General features: G+C 42.4%; 2 protein-coding genes across 2 annotated transcripts; both read right to left on the reverse strand.

The window, feature by feature from the left end:
• Positions 1-556: 556 nt before the first annotated feature.
• On the reverse strand, positions 557-6,071 carry LOC139288448 (actin-associated protein FAM107A). Its single transcript, XM_070909749.1, has 4 exons — positions 6,020-6,071; positions 3,884-3,986; positions 1,722-1,863; positions 557-712 (listed from the first exon to the last, which is right to left on the reverse strand). The coding sequence occupies exons 1-4, from the start codon at positions 6,069-6,071 to the stop codon at positions 557-559; spliced, it is 453 nt and encodes a 150-aa protein (XP_070765850.1).
• A 3,276-nt stretch (positions 6,072-9,347) lies between these two features.
• efhd2 (EF-hand domain family, member D2) lies at positions 9,348-18,910 on the reverse strand. Its single transcript, XM_070910598.1, has 4 exons — positions 18,444-18,910; positions 12,254-12,401; positions 12,027-12,161; positions 9,348-10,961 (listed from the first exon to the last, which is right to left on the reverse strand). Exons 1-4 carry the CDS (start codon positions 18,728-18,730, stop codon positions 10,830-10,832), a joined length of 702 nt encoding a protein of 233 aa, XP_070766699.1. The 5' UTR covers positions 18,731-18,910; the 3' UTR covers positions 9,348-10,829.
• Positions 18,911-21,678: the final 2,768 nt, after the last annotated feature.

Genomic DNA, 21,678 nt, shown 5'->3' on the forward strand with positions numbered 1-21,678 from the left:
AAATGTGTCGAAACTCAGAAACTCAATGTGTTTCCTGTTGCTTTATATGAAATCATATTCTTCTCGCCCTCTGTGATATTGTGGGTATGAGTTATTGCCCTTAGCTGCACCAACCTAAAGAATACTTTCAAAGCATTATCTCAACAGTGTGCCAACCAAATATACTTTCAATAGAGTTCCGGGTGTCAGACTCACTCTGGCATTTCAATAGAAAAATATCAGTAGTTTGATTAGCTGAGATCCTAAAGAAATCTTTGACATGCATTTCCACTAACGATATTACCAAATGTGACATGTCAAAGGAGATCATACTGGTTTTCTACAACATACTATTGATAAATAACAACTACTATGTCAAGCAAAAATACAAATATTTGACTTACACAAAGCAGCAGATGACATTTCTTTACATCGCTATAAAAGAATAGTGTTCCATAAGTATAAGTAAGTAAAAATCAGTATTAAACCCATTCACACTAATTGTCTTTCAGCATGCAGCTTGTTGTTACTCTTGCAGGTGAAGGGCAGTAGGTGTTGAATGAACTCAGACCAGAGTTCATTTCACATTTTGGGTGCATTCTTCTGCAGCACTTAAGGAGTTTGCAGCCTTGTTCTGGATGGCCGAGTGGATCTTTCTTAGGTTCTGTCGGACTCTAACAAACTCCATCAGCTGGGCCTCCTCTCCGTGCTTCTCCCCCTGTTCCTTCTCCTTCTGACAAGAGGAAAAAGAGAAGCATTGGATTTTGTGAGACAACTAATGTGCATGGAATGATCTCTATTTATGCACTTACTCTAGTTTTCCATGCATACACATCTGTGTTTTCTGTATTTATTTTTGTATTTTTGTATTTGGATTGCTTTTGAAATGCTGCGTGTTGTTACAGTAGTGAATCTTTTTACTGCATATGATGATTCTCAATTTGTTGTCAGCTAATTTTAATGTGGTTTTCTCAAGTGGCAGCTTGTTGGGTGTAAGGCATGATTCCTAAAAACACGGCGATGGTAGCCGAATTTCACGTCACCATCCTGCAGGGGACAAGTGACATCCTGTGACACAGGCTAATTAGATTCCAGTTACAGGACCTCTCAACAAGTCAGCGTCCACCATGAGAAAATGTTTGTTTAGTAACGCAGCGCAGCCCTTCCAGGAGGACATATTGGAAACCTTTCCGAGGCCCTCGACACGTCATCAGCAGTAGATTCACTTTGCGTTCTTAGTGTTGACGGAGTGAGGATTCTGAATCTCTCCGCAGTGCTACCACGGGTATTTGGAATTCTACACCTGCGCTGCGTTTAAAGTCCGGACAGAGTATGCCAGTGACCTTTTGTTTGTCCATGTCCATGACTACCTGAAAGCGACCTGGAACGGATGAAAACTGTATTCTCTGTGTTTCCCAGAACTATAAGAGACCAACTTAATATCGTAGCCCAATCTTGGAGGGAAGATTTTAGCGTGGTGGGATTTCAGCAGTCAGACGGGGCTACAAGGTTTGTGAATAAGCAAATAGTAAAACACTTGAGTTTTCCTGCTACCTGACACTGGTGCAGTAAACCTACGCTAAACTTTGCCTCTTCTTTGTGCCCTGAAACACGCCTTTGTTTGATCCCTTAAGGCAGTTCACTTGATAGTTACAGTGAGCATCTATTTGCTTGAAAAGATTAAATGAAGCCTCTTCTGCCATTGCTGAACCACTCATGAAGCTACAAACAGGATTTATTACCTCAAGTTGTTTTTGCTGACGTCTGAGCAGCACATCCTCCAGAGGAGTCCTGCTCTGTCCCTCCTCTTCCCGGTCACTCTGCACCCTCTTCCTCCTCTCCAGCACCTGCTGAAGTTCCGACCGGCTGCTCAGCGCCAGGCCCCTTAGCCCATAGAGGAAGAGACAGAGTTGGCGTTAGATATGGTTGTTTATAGATAATATGACACGGATGACTTTTCTTAAATCTGACTTATGGATGAAAATCCTTTATTTCAACCCACACTCACCAGAGACACAATTATTTCGTTACATTACAGTGTACATATAGTGCCTCTTTGAGGTACAGTTTTACTCTGGCCTCGCCATCCTCGTTCTTTTCATCAAGATGCCGTTCAGTTTTTATTCAGTAGTCTTTAAATGTGATCTTGCCATATGAACCGGCTCCAATAGTTCTGGCATAGAATGATAAACTGTGGGGGGGAGTGTACCCAAGACATTTGTGTAACTCTCTCTAGTTTTACATCATTTCACAAACTGACACCAAATTGTATTTGTAGTTTGATAATCCGGCTGAACTGTAATTTTGTTTCACATAATTATTTACCTGGACATGGTGTTCGTTGTGGGAGGTATTTTGTGTTTTGCCCAAAACAGTCATTAGTGAGTGACGTATCCATCCAGACAACATCATCTTCACAACATCATGACACTCCATTTTAAGAGCTGTTGTTTTTGTCAGTCGACTTCGACCATTTTCTCGTCACTATCTTTCATGGACGTAGCTTGTACTATCTCAATTCTTGTTCCCGCCAACAAAGCTCTGATTCAAGCACAACACCAGACTATTTGAATCTCTGAACATATCAGAGATGTGAATGTTCACAGATGTTCAGAGGTCTGGAACCAGGCTAATTACAGGATAAAGTAGACGTAAGGTCAGCAAAGATAACAGGTTTAAGGTGCGGTTAGACTGAAAGTCCTTCCCCCATTCATTTCAATGATGAAGGAGGCGAGACGCATTCAGTCCCGGTCACAAATTGACCCAGCTGCGTTTGCAAGGTCCCGCAGAGTTCAAACTGATTGAACTCTGGCCTGTGAAAAGGCAAGCAAGTGAATAAAAGAATGTAAACACAATGACAGTGGGGAATTAAAGCATGATACGGCCTGATCACATACGATACCTCGATCTGGTATTGAGGTAGTGCTTCTGAAATCTGACACTGAACTATAAATCCAAACCTAGACCGAAACTAGGTTTTGTTGTTAACCCCTTGTAAATTTATAAATAAAAAAATAAAAATGTATAAATTCAGCTCAACACTTTTAGAAGCCACTGACAAAAGATGTCTTTCTGCCAACTGGAATATCAGAAAACTGTACATAAATGGGCTAGCTGCAACCTATCTCTCTGACCTTTTACAACGTCCCATCATGGTCACTCAGGTCCGCTGACCAGTTGCTTCTGGTTATCCCAAGACCAAGGTTGAAGCACAGAGGACAAAAAATGGTCTTTTTTTAAAACAATAAACTGGCTTTTATTGTGTTGTTTTATGCTTTTTGATATTTTTGATTGTACAGAACTTTGGTCTGTTATTGTTCTTAAATGTGCTTTCTAAATACGTTTGGATTGGATTGGATGTGGAGGTTACTAGGTTACCAAACTTCTCATGGTAAAAAGTAATATTAGGTTCATCATAAACTTGAGATGTTTAGTGTTTAAGTTGGTTTTACTGTTTGTAAACAGTGAGGTCAGAGTAACGGGCAGCAACACAAAGATCCAGTGCTTTCACTGGTTCAGCGTGTGCTATCAGGACAAGCCGGTGTTGAGCCAGGTCAGTCCTCCCATTAACATATCACTTTACACTGCTTCATGCTCCCAGTGCCCTAAAGGACTGCAGCAGCATGGAGAGAGGGTGTATGATTGCAAGTTTGTGAGAGACAGAAAGAGACTCTCATGCATTCTTAATGACACCTGCTTTACAGAAGAATGAGTGAGGAGAGAGGCCTGAGATGCATTTGGATGATGGACACAAAAGCACATCATTTCTTACAAAAAGCTTAGTTGAGGTGGCCCTTTGTTCATGTCCTCACCTTACAAAGGAATAATGCTTGTTTGTAATGTAATGGAGTTCACCCACTCATATTTTAGAAAGGACTTTTGGTTGCTCCTGTATGGTACCTACCTCTTGTGGGCCAGCAGCAGTTCCTTGTGAAGCTCGTTGTGAGTCCTGGAAGCCTTGATGGGGTTTGACTGACCCAGGGAGGCTTCAGCTTTGACTCCATTATCTGACAGAGAAATCACGTCAAAACAAACAACATCAAAAGTGAATCCCTCAACAGATAAAGATCAAGTTCACCCGGCTGTGCAGCAGGAAGAAGTGAAGAGACTGCGTCGAGCTGCTCATGAATACGGTGGAATCAAATCAAATTCTGAACAAGACACCAGTACTTTCCTCGCTGAATAATGAGTAACATGATATTATTAGAAGGATAATGAGTAGTTTGCAATGCCCCCCCCCCCCCCCCCCCCACTGAACATGCATCTTATAGTGTTGAGCAGCTGTGGCTAGCATTGTTTGCATTGCTTTTAGCTTCGTTGCTAATGACATGACACATTTATGAGGTACAAAATCTTAAAGGATAAATTCAACTTTTTGTGAAACCCACTTAGATATTTATTTTATTTCTGAGAGTGAGATAAGACAATCAGTCAATCTCATGTTTGTGCGTTAAGTATGGAAGTCGTGGAGTCAACACATGGTTAGCCTAGCTTAGCCCAAACCTAGCCTGGCTCTGCCCAAACCCAAAGTGGAAAAAAAATGCCGACCAACACCTCTCTATCTCTATCCGTAACATAGACTGTATGAAAGAAGTGGACGTGGCCACTGTGACGTCACCCATTGGTTTGTGGACTACCGTTTTGAAGCCTCGAGTTTGGCGTTTTTTTGGCGCCAGGCAGCCGCAGACGCTGCACAGAAGTACTCGGATTGTTCATGTACAACTTGAACCAACAAAACAAACATTTTGGACATTTGGACTAACTTTGGACAGCGCTAGGCTAGCTGTTTTTTCCCTGCTCCTGGTCTTTGTGCTAAGCTAGGCTAACCACGCCTTGACTCCGGCACTGAAAAGCGCAGACATGAGATTGATGTTGATGTTGAGCTTCGCGTCTCGCTCTCATAGGTTTTGGATACCAGATCTTGAAATAAATGTATGTTTGAAAGAACACTTTCCTCATTTTGTCATTTTGTGGGGCGTGGCACATCTGCACCATGTGTCTGAAGGCTGAAGAAGGCTGCACAACAAAAGCCACCACAGTCAAAGACTGTCTTGTACAAGTTGCACTGACCTCTTCTGTGGTTGTTGCTCTGTGGATGAGTATTGTTTATCATCCTGCTTCTGGAGGCCAGCTGGATCTCCATGTACTGTATGTGTGATTACTGCTGTTAGGAAATGAACCTTCGAGAGATATGGAGGTCTGAAGTCGGAGTAAGAAGCTTGGACCAGGGATGGGATGGTTTGGCTGTTGTGGGAGACAGAAAGAAAGTGCAGCAGAGGTGGATCTCAGTGCGTGAAAAGGCTCGATGGAGGGCTGCACCTGGGGACCTGGCGTGGAGCCCCAGCTCCTGCTGCATGCTGGGTAGCTGCTGGGGGGAGATGGAGCAGACGGTGATGACAGAGTCGGCATCATGAGGGGATTGTAATCAGAAAGCAGAGCAGACAGAGAGAGACAGCAGCGTGGAAACGGCTAGCTTGAGTAGAGATGTATAGCCGACCCTGTCAGTGGGCAGGTGTATATGTAAATGACTCATGACAGAGCAGATAAGCAGTGGTACAGTGACAGAGATTCAATGCCAAAACCATCAAGCTCACTGAACTAGAAAAGAGGAGAGAGGCAGGGGAAAAGAAATGGTGTAGGATTACAGAACTAGAAATGTAGAAACTATAAAGAACCAGCACTGAAGTTTTTCTCTTGCATGCAGTTTATTTTACTTGAAAGAGAGAATTACATTCATAACGCTTAATGTTGACATGGCGAAATATTCTGGGGTATATAGATATGAAATATATAGCACATAGAACACCACATTTTAATGAGACAAAAATGACAAATTATATAAAGCAGACACATTTCTCACAACACACATCCTGATCATTCTGTGAGCATGTGTCTGAAGAGCTTGTTGAAATTTCAAAAATCCACTCCACACAGGACGAATGTGACAGTTAGAAACAGCACCAGCTGCATGCAGCACTATATATACTGAAGATAACGCAGTAGAATGTTATAGAAAAACGCACACAGGCTTCAGCCCTACCTGTGCTGTACCGGTCCTTCATGAGAGGCTGTTGTCTGAGAACATTAGCCATCGTGTGGAGCTGGCAGACAGCGATACTATTGAGAGCTGTGTTACTTGAGAGCCTTGAATGTGGCACTCACTTACTGTCCGTCCCCTCATGTTCGCAGTCCACAAGGAGACACTGTTCGTCGAGTGGGATTACGATATACTGCAGTTGCAGTGCTTTTACCTGTTTCTATTTCATCTACAAGATTCATGGTGTCACTGGTCAACTCTGCAAAACAGCCCAGCTGCAGGGATTCTCATTTGTGCAATACCATGTCGTGTTATGTGTCAAGAATTGACAATTCAATCTGACTGAAGTTTGATACACAAAATTGAGAGGTTCTCCAATGTCCAGCCAGTTTGTGTGTGTGTGTGTGTGTGTGTGTGTGTGTGTGTGTGTGTGTGTGTGTGTGTGTGTGTGTGTGTGTGTGTGTGTGTGTAGGTGTTCGTGCAGTGCATCCGGCAGAGGACAAAAAGTACTTGTTGGGTTTCAGGTAGTCTCTTGATGTTCTCTTTTTGATGTTGTTAACAGAAAGAGGGTGATGACAAACTCTACAGACAATTTATTGCAACAAAAGGATGCATTTTATTGAAAATCAAATTAAAAGGTGTATTAGAGAGTTATCTAATTTCTTATCAGCATACAAGGCAATACAATTGAACATACTAACAAAAAAATACAAAGAAGGAAGAACAAAATGGAAATCAAATCACAGAAGGAAAACCTGAAAAGATACCCTCCCTGATTCTGCTATTCAGCCCCCGAATTCCCTCCCATGTCAATTTGGAAGTTTTCCGATTGAACACAGTTCACAGTTGAGTTTCTGAACATCAGCGAGGGAGCGTAGGTTTAAAGTTGAGTGGATTAATGTCTCTCAGTGGCAAAGAATGAGAACTGCAGCAGAAAAACACATCCATGCCACCGATGGATTTGAATCTTCATGAGAACAATGATGGAATGTTGGACCAATAATACAATGAATAGCAAATACTGACATTTGGTCAACAGCTATATTTCGTCGCCATCATTGTCAATATCATTTCCATTCACATTTTGTTTTGCCGTAGAGTGAAAAGCTCCACGGGACTGGGCATAATGACAGTAGTTTAAACATTTGGCACTATTCTGGTAACAATAAGGACATTAAGGAATGAAGTGGGAGGAGAATCCAGTGGAAAGTTATGTGTGCACTCAACTCAAGAGTCGGTATTCTCCACCAGTAATAAGGTCACGTTTAATGGAATGAAAGAAATGATGCTTTTGTTCTTTTGTTTCCTGTTAGCCCTCCACTACATAATACAGTGTTGGCATAATCCTGGACAAGAAAACCACCAAGGAGACACAACAGTGAAAGACTTGCATATATAATTAGGGCTCATCATTTTTTTTTTTTTTTTTTTTCAAAAGAAGATTTATGGTGTTTATTTTGAATATTTAGGAAATGTAGAAACTCAGGACACATCGCTGCAAAAGTCGGTCTAAAACCAAAAGCAATGAGCCTTAGTGTATATATAATACACACCAGGAAAAACATCTGATAGATCTGACAAAACTACACACCGACACATCCTCCACTTTACACAAGAAACAACACGTTTAAACCCTGAAAGCCCCACAATGTCCTCCCAGCTCTCTGATAAAGTCGCAAGAATTGTGCCGAGTCATCAATAATGAACTGGGAGGACATTTCAAAAGACACCCCTCATCCTAAAAAAAAAAAGAAAAAAAAAAAAAGGTACGGAGTATTTTTCACTTCTTCATTAAGAACATTTCGGTCACTATGTGCTGTGAAATGCTGGCATGCATCAATAGACTGCGCCATTACAATAACAACACCATGGGAGTTTGCATATTTTATACCGTACTAACCAAACGTTTCTCCCTCATACATGAACAAAGTTTTAAATGCTCGGTGCCACGATACAAAAATTAAAGATCTAAGATTTAAATGATTTAAAGTGATAATCCTGAAGATCCTATTAAATGTGATATTTGACTGGTGTGTTTGGAAAAAAAAGAAGAAGAAAAAAACAGCCATTCAATACACACACGTTTTCAATACATGTAGAGCTTGGCCCTATTACATCATTCATGAGAATATTTTTCTGACACATCAGATGACCCACAGTGTGGCAGTGTATGGAAACGTGTTTCACTGTTTCTCTTATACTTCAGTTGCTTTGAATTTGGACAACAGAATTTCGTAAAAGACACGACAACATGCTCAATTCACTAAAATACAACTTCATTCCAAGTCAATGAACACTATTGTTTAGTTATCACCCAGTCCTACACATACGCAGTGTTTTTCCATGGATGGTCTACTATCGACAGGAAATCCATGTGAGGATGCCATTCAAGGTAGAGCCACAAACAAACCAGCACTAAATCACACTGTTAATGTGTGAACTACTGGAAACGTTACTGCAAGGCATTCATAAAATGTAACGTCACTCTGAGCTGTCAGTAACTCAGGCTATTTGTTGTTCTCTTCATTCCCGACAAACAGAGGAAACCAGCGAGCCAGACTGAACAAGCAATCATGACACCAAACAGTCCGAGAAGTGAAGTGTGGAAGCATTTGGGAATCAACACCGGAGATGCACCGATTGTGATAAAGGTGAGGCTTATAAAAATGACACCATGACAACAAGTGTGAAGTTAGGTTGGAACTTAGTAAGGGAATTAATGGAGGAACGTTATCTCTACAACTCATGACTTCATGATTAAGTTGTATGGGCTGCGTCACTATTAATTTGATAAATGATGTGTTTGTAATTAGTAGTTGTTTTGTACCGACAGCCACGCCGCCTAGTGGCCGACAGGTTTAGCAGAGTTTTTGTTAAAAAGATCACATGCTACTGCTACTAATACATTATCTGTATAATCTATGGTGTAACAGCAATTATGCTGAATTGCATCCATGAGCACAATCCACCAAACGATCTTCAGGATTAACACTTTAAGTTTCAAAGACAGGAAGATGATGTTGAACTGAAGTTAAATCTACTATCTGTTGGTTAAGACACTGATATCGAATGACCAAGTAAGTGCAAATTGTGCATCTCTTTACCCGATTACAGAAAACACACAAGCTGGACCACAGGAAATGAGCGGATTAGCGTTCAAGGCTGGTGTCATTTGTTGATCTCGGTAAGACGAAGTGATGCTCTACTCCTTTTGATAAGATGTGAATACAGCAGTTGACTTGAGAGGAAGCACCATTCACATCTCTGCCGGAACTCACGCTTCCCTTCTCTGCACGCCCCCCCCCCCCCGTGGAAAACCACAGAGCAATGACACCGACACTGCCGAAAGAATGCCAAAATTCACGTTACTCATGATTTTTACGGCAAGACAACAGCGAAATATGTGAAGCAGTGTAAGCTTTTAAACACCACGAGTGGGACTGCTCTACCTGCTATCATGACACGCGATACTGTGTAAAACCTCCAGATTCATCCAGGGGAGAGCGCACACTGTGGGCCTTATTTGCATAGTTTTGGCAATCATTCCTATCAGGTATGATAAACATTTTTCTCCCTTGAGTCCAAACCACAAATCCACTGATCTGAAGATAAAAACTAAAGTGAGCACGTCGTAAATGTTTGTTGTCCACCTACGGTAAACAAATCAAATGTGAACCAGGAAGTAGTGCCTGCACCACGGGGACGTTTAACTTTAACTTCCCGATTACTGATTGTTGTGATAGTCAAATTGTCCGATGGCTCACGTGGTTGGTGTGAACTCAGTCACTGTATCCCCAGATCTCAGCACTGAAGTGGGTGAATAAAATGTCATACAGAGCGGACAGGGATCATTTTCGAAACTAGAAAAGAAAGAAAGAAACCTACATTTCTCCAAAAAAAAAAAAGAAAGGAAAAGAAGAAGCAGCTTATTTTAAAGCCGGGGCCCATGCAAAACATCAACACTACCGAAATCTACTTAATACCCACCCAACCCCAGTGTACAAAAATACAGAGCTGACAGTAAAAATGTAGAGCTCAGCTATTTCTTCAACATTTAACACTGAATTAAAGTGTGAGTCAGATGATTACATGTCTGCAGAGTGTCACTGTGGATTCAATGAGCTCTTGAATGAGCAAAGTCAAATGTAGCTCAAACTGACACAGTAGCCAAGACAGTGCAACAAGTGCATTCATCACTATTCTGCGCACGTGCTAAGAACTGGACACTAGGTCATTTTCGATTACAGGTTTAAGCTTCAGCTTTCAGGCTGAAAACAGCCCACGACAGGTGGCTGCGTTGGTGTGTGCAAAACACTGCATGGCAGTTTATTATACTATGAGGCTACTACTCACAGTGACGATCATCTTTTGCTGGAGCCCTGTGTGTCAGCACTGTGCCGACACTGTGGGCCACAGAGTTGATATTTGGGTAATGTTGGGGACACAGTGGTGGATGACAGATACTGTAAGAATCACCCATTCGTTTAGCTCATTATGGACTGCTCTACTGGAAATCCTGCGACAGTTGCACTAAACTTGTATTGAACTTGTCGTCACCGAGCTAAAGAGCTAAACGAATGGACGATTCTACACAGATGAATCAATGATTCTTTTTGATCTTTTATCTGCACAAGCAGATAAGACAGTGCTGATTTTTCATAATGTAGACTTGTGACCAGCATGTGTGGGACTTTGAGTCTGCGTTTGACTCAGGACTACCACTGTCAGACATACATGGAGCGTTCAAACACACACAGTGACAAACATTAGCACAGCACAGAGAGTGAAAAGTCCTGAGGGGAGAGGGAGGCGGTCACTTGAAGGCTGACTGCAGTTCTCTGAAAGCAGCTCCTCTCCGTTTCTGCGCCTCGGCCTCCTTCTTCTTGGCCTCCTGCTCTTGGCGGATCTCTGCCTCAAAGCGGTTGGACTCATTGATGGCCAGGACCTGTCCAACAGAGAAAGCACACAGCTGTGAGGTGATGGAGTGCGGCCACAGTGGCGCTCCTCAGCCAAGAGCTGAGAATGGACACTGAAAACTCAAAGACCTGTAAAGGCTAACGGGCGGGGTTTCGTAGGGAACCTGCACCCTGTGAGTAGGGCGAGATGGTTTGTCGCACCCAGTATCAAAAACTGAAGTAGTACAAGTCGGCACCGAATGTATCAGATATTTCCTCATTTAAAGCAACATTATTTTTTAAATTGTGCATGTAGGCCATTAAAGCAACCACAAGGAGTTTCTAAACTGGTTATGAAACAGCATCAATTTAATACTGATGCCTCTATGTGACCTACATAAGCAAACGAGACGATATATTCTACACAGGAATCCTTAATGTCTGTCACCGGGTCTGATTGAAATCAGACAAAACGGCCTATGTTTCCATTTTCCCTGGCAAAGTTTTGCAGTGAGTTGTACGTTAGCCAGTTAAGAAGCAGGAGGAGATGTTTCTTTAGAGAACTGTATCGTTCACGTTATGTTTCGTGGTTGTGGCTGATACTGGGGGCAGGATTGTAGTAAGAGCACGGGCGAAAACACGAGTCAACCTTGGCCGGTCATTCCACAGACGGAGAGGATGGCAGGATTTGAATGAATTGGCCCTCTTCCTCCGAGACAGCAATGTAATAAGTCTATTTTATTTATGAAATGCATTGTGGTGATGTGGTTTTACATCAATATATGAATTCACGCTTGGTGGCTAAAACAAAGCTAGCTAATGAGGCCTGAAGCTGCTGCCGCTCGGCTAATATGCCACTTTAACTATGCAGTGGAGACAATGCGTCTCGTTTTCATTGCGGGAAAAAGGTTGTCAACAAATATTTTTTTTCGCCAGAGTTTTTGCTGACAAAAAAGCAACGCTGGACTGCACCAGCTGTGGCACAGAACCCGATGCTTCAGCTAGAAATAACTTTGATTGCTTTGATTCTCCTCCTCTAAAACACTTGTGCTGGTCTACTGACTGTACTGAAACACTGATGGTGTTGTTGTATAGGATGTTTGGAGTCAACTTACTTTGGCTTCAAAGAAGGTCTTGGCTCCCTTGACTCCCTCTGTGGAGACATCGATTTCAGTGAGGCGAGCGAGGACACAGAGGCCGCTGTCCTCTGCCAGCTCTCCTGCTGCTGCCTTCCTGAAGATCAGCAGGAACTGAGGAGGACAGGAAGAACAGACAGACGTGGATATAGAGAGGAGGAATATCGCATCCTCCGACTGATTCTAATCTGGTTTTCTTGTTTCACCTCTCTGAAGCTGAGCTTGTTGTCCAGGTCCTCGTCCACCTCCTTCATCATGTTCTTCAAACCGAGGTGCGTCTGCGGAGCTCCGAGCTTCTCCATCATCAGCTTCAGCTCCATCAGGTCAATGAAGTTGTCTCTCTGAACATCATACCTGGACAGAATCAAGTAGAAAATGGCTGTTAACTGTTTGTGAAAGAAAATCCACACCTTCCACCATCTGCATGCTGAGCCATTCTCAAACCTTGCAGATAGTTCTGGTTTTATTTGTCCAGGTTTTGAGTTGACTGTTTAAGATATCCGGGTTGGTGCCTACAGCCCAATATAAAGACGGTGAAAGGAAATTCATTTGTTATGCTCGTAGCATTGAAAAAAAATGAATGTTAAATTCAGCAACAACAACATATGTTTCTACTACCGGTGCCCCTGCCACTCTGGATAATCCACAGCAACTACTCTCTGCTGAACAAATAAAACCCATTTCCACTGCAGGAACTAAAAGCAAAAGCAGAACCAGAGACAATGGACACATGTTCGGTTACGTTCCTTCTCTCTGCTCTCTGCCCACGGTGGAGACGAGTGCCAGGAACTAAATTTGGGCTCGGCTCAGGAGGTGATACTAAATGCAAGTTCTAGTTCTCTTCGGTGGTTCATGTCATCAGTGTTTGTGTCGAGGAGGCCGTTCAGAGGGAGCTGGAGTCAGACATCCATTCACCGATAGAATATATTTATTTATAATTTGCTGTATATTTCTAACTACGGGACCTTGTTTGTTTTATCGTATCTTGCCAGGAAAGAACAGATGAGACTCTGAGGTCTGAGGAGGCTGGCACAGCGCCCACAGAGGGTGTGGATGTGAACTCAGCTGCTACATGTTGACCAGTAGACTTCATCAGGAGTGCTTGTCGGATAGTTGCACACGTATTTTTCCAACACCGCATTAGAGGGGACATTCCGGCATTCACACCTACTTCACGCAGCGATCGGTCAGGTGTGTGTAGGTGGAAAAATAAATGTTTCTCTCTTTAGCTGTCTTTTTTCATTCATTCTTCAACTTAGTGCAACATTATGGATGCCTTCCAGGAGAAACAATGTGCTCCGCTATCTTCGTATTTAAACAATATTGAGTGTGGCCGTTCAGATACGGTGCAAACACTTTTGCCTTCTGATGTAGTCGGCCAACATGTCGTACAAACTAGTTCTTTTCTAGCATAGCCCGGCCCTTGCGGTGGCTGTGGTCAGTGGGCCAAAGGGAATGTTTGTACATACCAATGAAGAATATCAATGATTTATTTTCTTTCACTCCTTCCCAATTGATGATTTACTAACACATACCACACACACACACACACACACACACGGAGTAGTCAAGATCCGTTTTTTTAACTGTTCACTCACCATAAAAAGGCATCCAAGCTGCCATAAAAGGTAATAACATGGACTGACACTTGTCTTCTCACTGTGTGCCCTGTCCCTCCTCACTGAGACGTTGATCTGTGATTGGTGGGAAATGTTTACACAGGAAGTGATGAATCCAAGGCGGGGTGATAAAGATCATGTTTCTTTAAAACGGCAGTGAGTGTGCTCCACCTAAAAGCTGGACTAACACTAGATATGATTTTGATAAAAAAAAAAAAGAATCACAGAAGGCAGTTTGCACTTGTTCTCTTACAGGACCTTGTTTAAGGAGGTCAACAGTCCCCAAAGACATCCTGCAGCTGTTCAGAGACATTCACTTTTGGACAACAATGGAGCTCTATGCGCAGAGGAATAAGATATCAGGCTTTGGATACACACTTGGTACTTGTTGTTGGTAGGATACATTGTTGGTTTGGCTCTGCACATGAGATTTGTGGACAACAGTAAAAAAAACACTCAATAATCACTCTGTAACACTGTGTGGCCACAAGTGGATTTGAACAAGAGTTAGCTGATCACAAAACAGGACAGCCTTCAGTCAACTTTCATGCTTATCACATCAATATTTTAAGATGACTTATTACTTCTGAAACAGGACCTCCAGTATTTGCAGTAACTGGTAAAAAAAAAAATAAGGTGTGAAGTCAGTTGCCTGCAGCTGTTATCATTTAATTTAATTTAATTTAAGAGCAGGGCTTCTCAAACCCCGGCTCTATGCTAACAACGCTGTCAGCTCTGTGCTATGTGCAACTGAGGAAGTGCCTCTCAGATTGCATTTCCTCTTTGGCAGACGGAGTTCATGTCCAGACAAGCTAATGTCTTCCTGAATACTCACGTTGAGTGGCCGAATCTGGCAATCATGCAATTATTGATTTTTTTTATTGTCTTTATTTTCTATTTTGACATGTTATCTATCTGTCCTACCACAGAGCAGACAATGATGTAGGAGTACTTTCAACAGTTAGCTCTCTCCAGTCTCTGTGTTGAGTAACTTTTCACTGATTGGCACAGTTCCACATCTATTTTGAGATATTCGTTTTCCACAGAGACTTGTGGGGGGGGGGGGAGCAAACAGACACAGGCCCCCGTTTCCCATGAAGGAAGCTGCTCAGTGTTTTATTTCTCCAATTCAAACCGTGCTCTCCTTCAGATTTGCAATCGGTCACACAAGCGTCTCCTGAATGTTGTACCTTCCCAAATCCGACAACATGACAGTCACTCCCACTTTCTGCGCTGAGTGTGTCTGATCAAAAAAGAGAGGGGATAATATTGACTGAAACCTGGATGAAGTTCTGAACACAGGCTGGGTAAGACATAGTTCTACATAGTCAGATCAAGAGCGTAGGTTTGGTTTTGTCATTGGTGGAGACCTTTTGGTTATGCTTTAGTTTGTCAAACTTTCTCTTTACTTTTTCTTTCACTTTGTTATATAAATGTCTTGTAAATATTATTTGTTATCATTTCTACATACACAGAGGCTTGAAGCCTATAGAAGCGTTTCTGATTTATCCCTGAAGACTTCCTTTCTTCCTTTAAATAATAAAAGAATTGGAATGTCCGATAGAAATTTCAGTTGGACTTGAACGATGAAAATGATTTATAAAATAATTCGATGGATGCTGTTAGACTTGCACAGACCAGAGCGATTTTATTTCTGCAGAACATTATCCTCTAAACCAGCCTGGGGCTGACTGTATAATGTGGAAAATGTCCTTTCAGTGTTTGACTTGTTTCTGGCTGTTTAACTCACAAGATTCATGCTCAAACTGCACATGTCTGATTGGGTCTGAACCTTTTGAAGATGGCTGTACAAAGAGTACGTGTAGTAAGTGAGTGGTGCATTTGAAATGCCTGGACAGGCCTGGGCATGACAGGAACCTGAAAAATCTAGGTAGGGCATCGCACAGAAACAGGCAGAAGTCATGAACAAGCAAAAACAAAACCTCAGAGGCAATCTGAGCAGCAGTTTCCCTCACTGAAGACTAAAAGCTCTTCAGCTTGAGTAGAAAATGCCAGCGCCAAAAGGAACAGCAGAAAGAACAGCAGACTCTTTGTTACAGAAAGATGTGTTACAGGATATAGATGCTCGGAATTATAACTTCATTTACCCAGCCAAGTGTCATGTACATGCTTTGTCAGGGACTCACAGGTTTGTTAATTACATGTGTAAATAAGAAGAGGTGGTCAGCAGAGCTATAATAAACACTCATTTCACCACTGCCCACACCCACACTGCCTGCTGCTGCTACAAGGCATCGTGTTGAATGCTGGCTGACCCCAAATTCCTGCCATTCAGCTCTAATTCAGTTGTGGAGCCTGACTCACTCAGTGCAGTGGCACTGCAAGCAGCCTCATCAACAAGTCAGCAACATTCATTTCCTATTAAACTAAGTCATGTGTGGATAACGCTATAATGCAATCCACAAAAGGCAACTATGGCTTCAACAGTGAGCACAGAGTTGAATCAACACCTTCTGACACAGTCATGGACACCGTAAGCTGCGCAAAGCATTAACATCGCGACTTTGTGATGATAATTGAAAGTGAAAAGTTTGCGCACTGTTGTCTTTCATGAAACAAAGTCATCTGCACGTCGTTAATCCGCTTCCATGATTATAAATGCAACTTTTCAGTGAAACAGACATCATTTTCTTTCCCCCTCTCCTCATATTACTTTTAACTTTATTACATGCATGACATATCATAATAGCTTGTTCATCAGCAGACATAAAAGCTAACAATAATCACTCTGAACAAACTAGAATTGCCGCCCTGCGGTTGTATGCCTCCGCCAACCAGTCAAGTTTCAGTTCACATGCATGTCTGTCAATCATTCGCCTTAACGACACACTTCACACATTTTTATAACTGCTGAGTTCTACTGAGTGAAACATGACCCCAAATTTATACCTAAGTAATATATAAAAAGTATGTTTTGTCAGGTAATAAACATCGCCCATGTCTGATAAGCAACAATGACGCACGGCCATTATTCTGATTAGGCTACCCCTGTTTAGCTCTTCACCTCTTTAGCCCTTAATATCTGATGCGACAACGCTGTGGTTAAGGTCTAGTAAGACTTAGGCACAAAATCCACTTGGTCATGGTTCGGGATAGGGTTGGGGTTTGGGTTAAAATTGTATATTTTCAGAATAACGGGCCGAAAAAATATGCCTACTTCTCACTGGAATTTTTACAGCCAGGAGAAAAATCCTTCAGCAAAATCCATCACAGTCTCATGAAACTGTCTAAATCGTGACTAAAACATTGACTAAAACTAGACTACGAGTTCCACTAAAACAAAACAACAAGACTAAAATGTGACTCCCAGAGGAACAACTTTCCCGGTTGTCACCCAGGGAGAGGAAATGAAGAGGGTGGACTCACACCAGTACCGTGGGCTCCAAATCAATAAAAAAAAAAAAATCCAGGAACCACAGTGAACTTGACCTTTGACCTTTTGGGTAAAGAAATGTCATCACTTCATAATGTTATTAAACATTTGTGTGAAATTTTGTGATAATTAGTGTATGAGTCCAAGTGGATGTTGGTGCCAAATTTGAAGATATTCCCTCAATGCATTCCTGAGATATGGCATTCACGAGAACCCAAAAAACATAATGCTTCCGGCCACTATCTTTGTTTGTTTTTTTCCAATCAAGGAGCGTAATTGTCATTTCGTAATGCACACAGACCAGTGGGACTTAAGTCCAAATAGTTCATTCATCTCGACTACCTGGACGCACGTAACAGAAGTCATAGAGCGCTTGTTTTACCCGGAACGTTTTGGCAGCGCACCAGTTGTAGTCTATCAGCTGTAACATGCTAGTCGGCTCAGACATTTAGGGGTTAGGGTTTAGGACTTCATTCTAATGATGTTACTTGCAATTAATAACTCCACCAGGTTCATGTGAACAAGCTTTTAGCTGGACTGGAAAACCCAGAGTTAACAGAGCCAGTTGATAACCAGCTCTGAGATACCGGTTTATCCGGGATCACCAATGTCATGCTCACTGAAGCCAGGTGACCCAAACAGTGCCAGACTAAGCTGGACTTGCTCTGCGGCACGGGCCCCTGGTTTAACTGAGGCTTAAGGTCATCGAGTTCAGTATAAGGGCAGATTTCTGCAGCTCAAATAATTGTCTTCACCATGTCTGATCGTTTTTTTTATTTATTAGCAACACATCAGGTCCGGGACTGAGAACCGAGAACACTATTCTCTATATAATATTCTACTCAATGAAAGCCTGTTGTCTGGTTTCCTTATCACTGACTTTCACAGACTGTCCCCACCCTGCAATCACTCCAGCTACGGAAATCCATGGGTACATTAGATTTAACATAAACTACAGCTGCAAATACTGCTAATATTCTTTATTGATTTAACTATCTTTAAGTTCACTTATTAGCCATGTTTAACGCCCATCATATTACCAGTTCTCAGTGATCCAAGTGCTGTCTTTAAGCTTTTACTTTGTCAGTTCGCTCACTCATAGATTCAGATGTTAGTTTTTAGTCATTCTGTGGTACTTTTTCTACTTTCTAGTTGGAAAAAAAAAATTATATATATATATATATATATATATAAGGAAACACTGTGGCCTGCATGAGGAACCTGCCAACTCAACTTCCTTATAAGAGCATCTTAACGATTACTTCCCTGATAAAAACCTACTGACTCACAGGAAATTAAAACAGGCAACCTGGAGGCACGTTTGAGGTTTAGCCTCCAGCCTGCCAGGGGTATCAGTGTTCATCCAGACTGTCACACACTCACGTTTTGAAGGTCTTCTCCATGTCTTTGATCTGCTTTCGGGAGAACTCCTTGAACTCGGTGTAGGGGTTGAAGACCTTCATGCTGGGCTGACAGTGCTCCCCCTGCCCCTCGTTCAGCCCTTCTCGCCGCATCAGCTTAGCGCCCAGCTCCGAGTCCGCGCTGGCCGTGCTCGACTTCTCTTCCGACCCATTCTCGTGTCCGGGGATGTCCACAGCAACAGGCTCCTCGGCTCCTTCTTCGATCTGCAGCCGACGGCTGAGCTTGGACGAGAGCTCGTCTGTGGCCATTTTCGAACCGGATAGCTAATAATAATCAAAGCGTTATCTCGCGGACTAACGTTACAGTAGAGAAGGCGTCAGCGCACAGACGCACGGACAGCCGTCTGTCCGGTTGTTTCCCCGAGAATGTGCGGGCTGTATACGGGTATACTTGTCGCAAGAGCCGAAGCAGATAAATCACAAAAACACTTGCTTGTCTGACGTTTTGTTTTAATTTCAGGGCTCAGGCTCCGAGCTCAGATAAATACCTCCACTCCAGGATTGTACACTGGCTCATTAGCTGCGTAGCCTTCTGTAGCCTGTCACGCCGTAGCCACGCCTTTTAAAGAGGCAGACACACGATGACTGTAGTCCACCCAGAGGACTCCGTCTGCAGCCCGATGTTTTTCTTTTTCACAATCAAATTACAGAATGTGCATGTAGTTCCTTTGGGCCTTGACTTGAGTATTTTTGAGTTACTCATACAGGTTGTTTGGGCTGGATTTGATGAGGCAGGCAGGTGTGTCATCTCTGTCAGGAGTGCTGTCGGCGCAACTTTCCTTGCCTTTGCGGTACTTGTTTAGCGGCCCAGGAGACTCACAGACCAATTGCATGCATCGCAAATCATCTCACGGATGCTACTTAGCCAATCAAATCTGTGCATTCCGATAAGCATTGTGACTCGAGTCGGTGAGTGTGAGACACACACGCACGCACACGCACACACACACACGCACACACAGGGGAGAGAGATGAGGGGAGAAAAAGAGGAAACTAGATAGCGAAAACAGAGTCAACAACATGAGTCTGCAGGTTGTTATTCCAGCCAAAGCTACTGCAGGTGATTTCACTGATTGGTTAATCAGTGAACTGATGGGGATGTTGTTTTAATGACTGATGGTTGGTTGAACTCCAGTATGTAATGCACTGATGTACATTGTTTTATGTGAGCTTGTGCGGTGGATTTTAGCATATACAGTATATATATATATGGAGGATCTGTTCAAAAGTTACCAAAGTTTTAGATGTTATTTACAACAAATAAATTGCCACATGATAACCAAAAGTAGGAGTCTGGAGGCCTGGCTAAACATAACAAAGGGATGGGGGAACCACACAGTGGGCCGTCAGATCCAGAGCTTCCACCCCTAAACTATAGAACAAGCTAAATTAAGTAAACTCAAAGCAAGGAGTAAAAGGAAGTAAACACTAAGGCAGTCAGAAGGCGGCTTGTCTGTGAGAGAGAGAACCCTCTTCTCCAACCTTCCTTAAATAGGGGGGCAAGGCCACCCACTGAACGCCAACCAGGAGCACCTGAGAAAGAGAGAAAAGAGGAGAAAGGAGGGAGGACAAGAGGTGGGAGTGCATAACTGGAGCCTTTGTTGCCTGTCATCTTCCTGTTTCTCTCTATTGTGAACTCTATTCACACACATCATGACACTTTACAAGTTGTTTAATGCTTCAATCAGTCAATCTGTGAAACGCTGCTTGCAGCTTTAATTATTGGAGGTCCAATCTTTGCAGCCCACATCATTTTTTAAATATTTGATATTTTCGAATAATCATTCATGATTACATGTCGTTTTGCATGCAATATATCTGTTCGTTTTGTAATATGAATTCTGGTGAAAATCAGATTATGTATATTTATATTTTTAAATGATTTAATTTGAATGAAGAAATTATACCATTTTGCTTTGATCTCTTTGGTCATTCTGCCATTTAGTTATCTGATGCTGCCATCTAGTGGTCACATGATGGTATTACAAACCATTTAGCCCCCACCTGCATTATTACTGTAAATAACATACAGTGGGGTCCAAAAGTCTGAGACCACATTGAAAATCTCAAATATTTTCACGTAAACCTGGAAATAATCACAAAGTTTGAGTTTTCAGAAACATTTAAAAACACAAGAAGTTATGACATGTAAAATGAAGAAGAAATATTTTGATTCTTTGTATTTCTAGGTTAGCAATCAAATTTAAGCAAATTTGTGGCATTGACCAACTTAAATCCTGTGTACCAAAGATCCAATTTCTTTGAGTTGCTGTAGCATGCGTTCAGATGACACTCTATTTACTTATCAGAGGCTTGTTCAATTACCTCAGCATGCAGCCAGTGTTCACCTGTTATAAATAAGGCTGTGCCTCATGTTTCCAGCAGATCACTGCTTACTAAGTAGAGTTGTGATAGTGGGAAACATGGCATCCGAAATAAGTGACAGTGTCAGAAGTGTCAAATTGTTATTCAGGGCAAAGGGGGGCTTTCTCAGTGTCAAATCATAGCTAGACTAAAGGTTTCTAAGGGGGCAGTGCATGGAACTCTAAAACACTTTGCACAAACGGGATCAGTTGTATCCAAAGCACGATCAGACAGAAGTGACCACACCATCAGAAGATCAATACATCAAGCTTAGTTCCCTGAGAGATAGAAAAGCAACTTCATCACAGATAGGAAGGCTGTCTTGTAGTGGTCTCAGTGGATGAGTAGCAGTAACAGAAGGGTGTATGTAAGGAGACGAACAGGAGAGAGAAGGATACCGCAGTGTATCAAACATGGTGGTGGGAATATTCAAGTCTGGGGTTGTTTTGCCTACTCTGGAGTTGGACACCTGCACTGAATCGACTACACCCAGACCAAGGAGAAGTACCACACCATTCTTCAGAGACATGCTACACCCTCTGGTTTGTATCTTTGTGGAGAGGGATGATGACCCCAAACACACCACAAAGATTTGTAGGAACTACTTGAAGACCAAAGACGACCGAGGAGTCGTGACTGTCATGGACTTTCCTCCAAAGTCACCTGACCTCAACCCCATTGAACTATTTATGGGGGCACTTGAAGACTCAGAAAGCCAAGCATTCTGTGACATCACAAGAAGCCCTTTGGAACATTGTCAGATCATGCTGGGATAACATGGGCCATCAGGTTTTGCACAAACTTGTGGAGTCCATGTCAACTGGAGTGCATGC

Source organism: Enoplosus armatus, chromosome 8, assembly GCF_043641665.1.
Source record: "Enoplosus armatus isolate fEnoArm2 chromosome 8, fEnoArm2.hap1, whole genome shotgun sequence".
NCBI lineage: Eukaryota > Metazoa > Chordata > Actinopteri > Centrarchiformes > Enoplosidae > Enoplosus > Enoplosus armatus.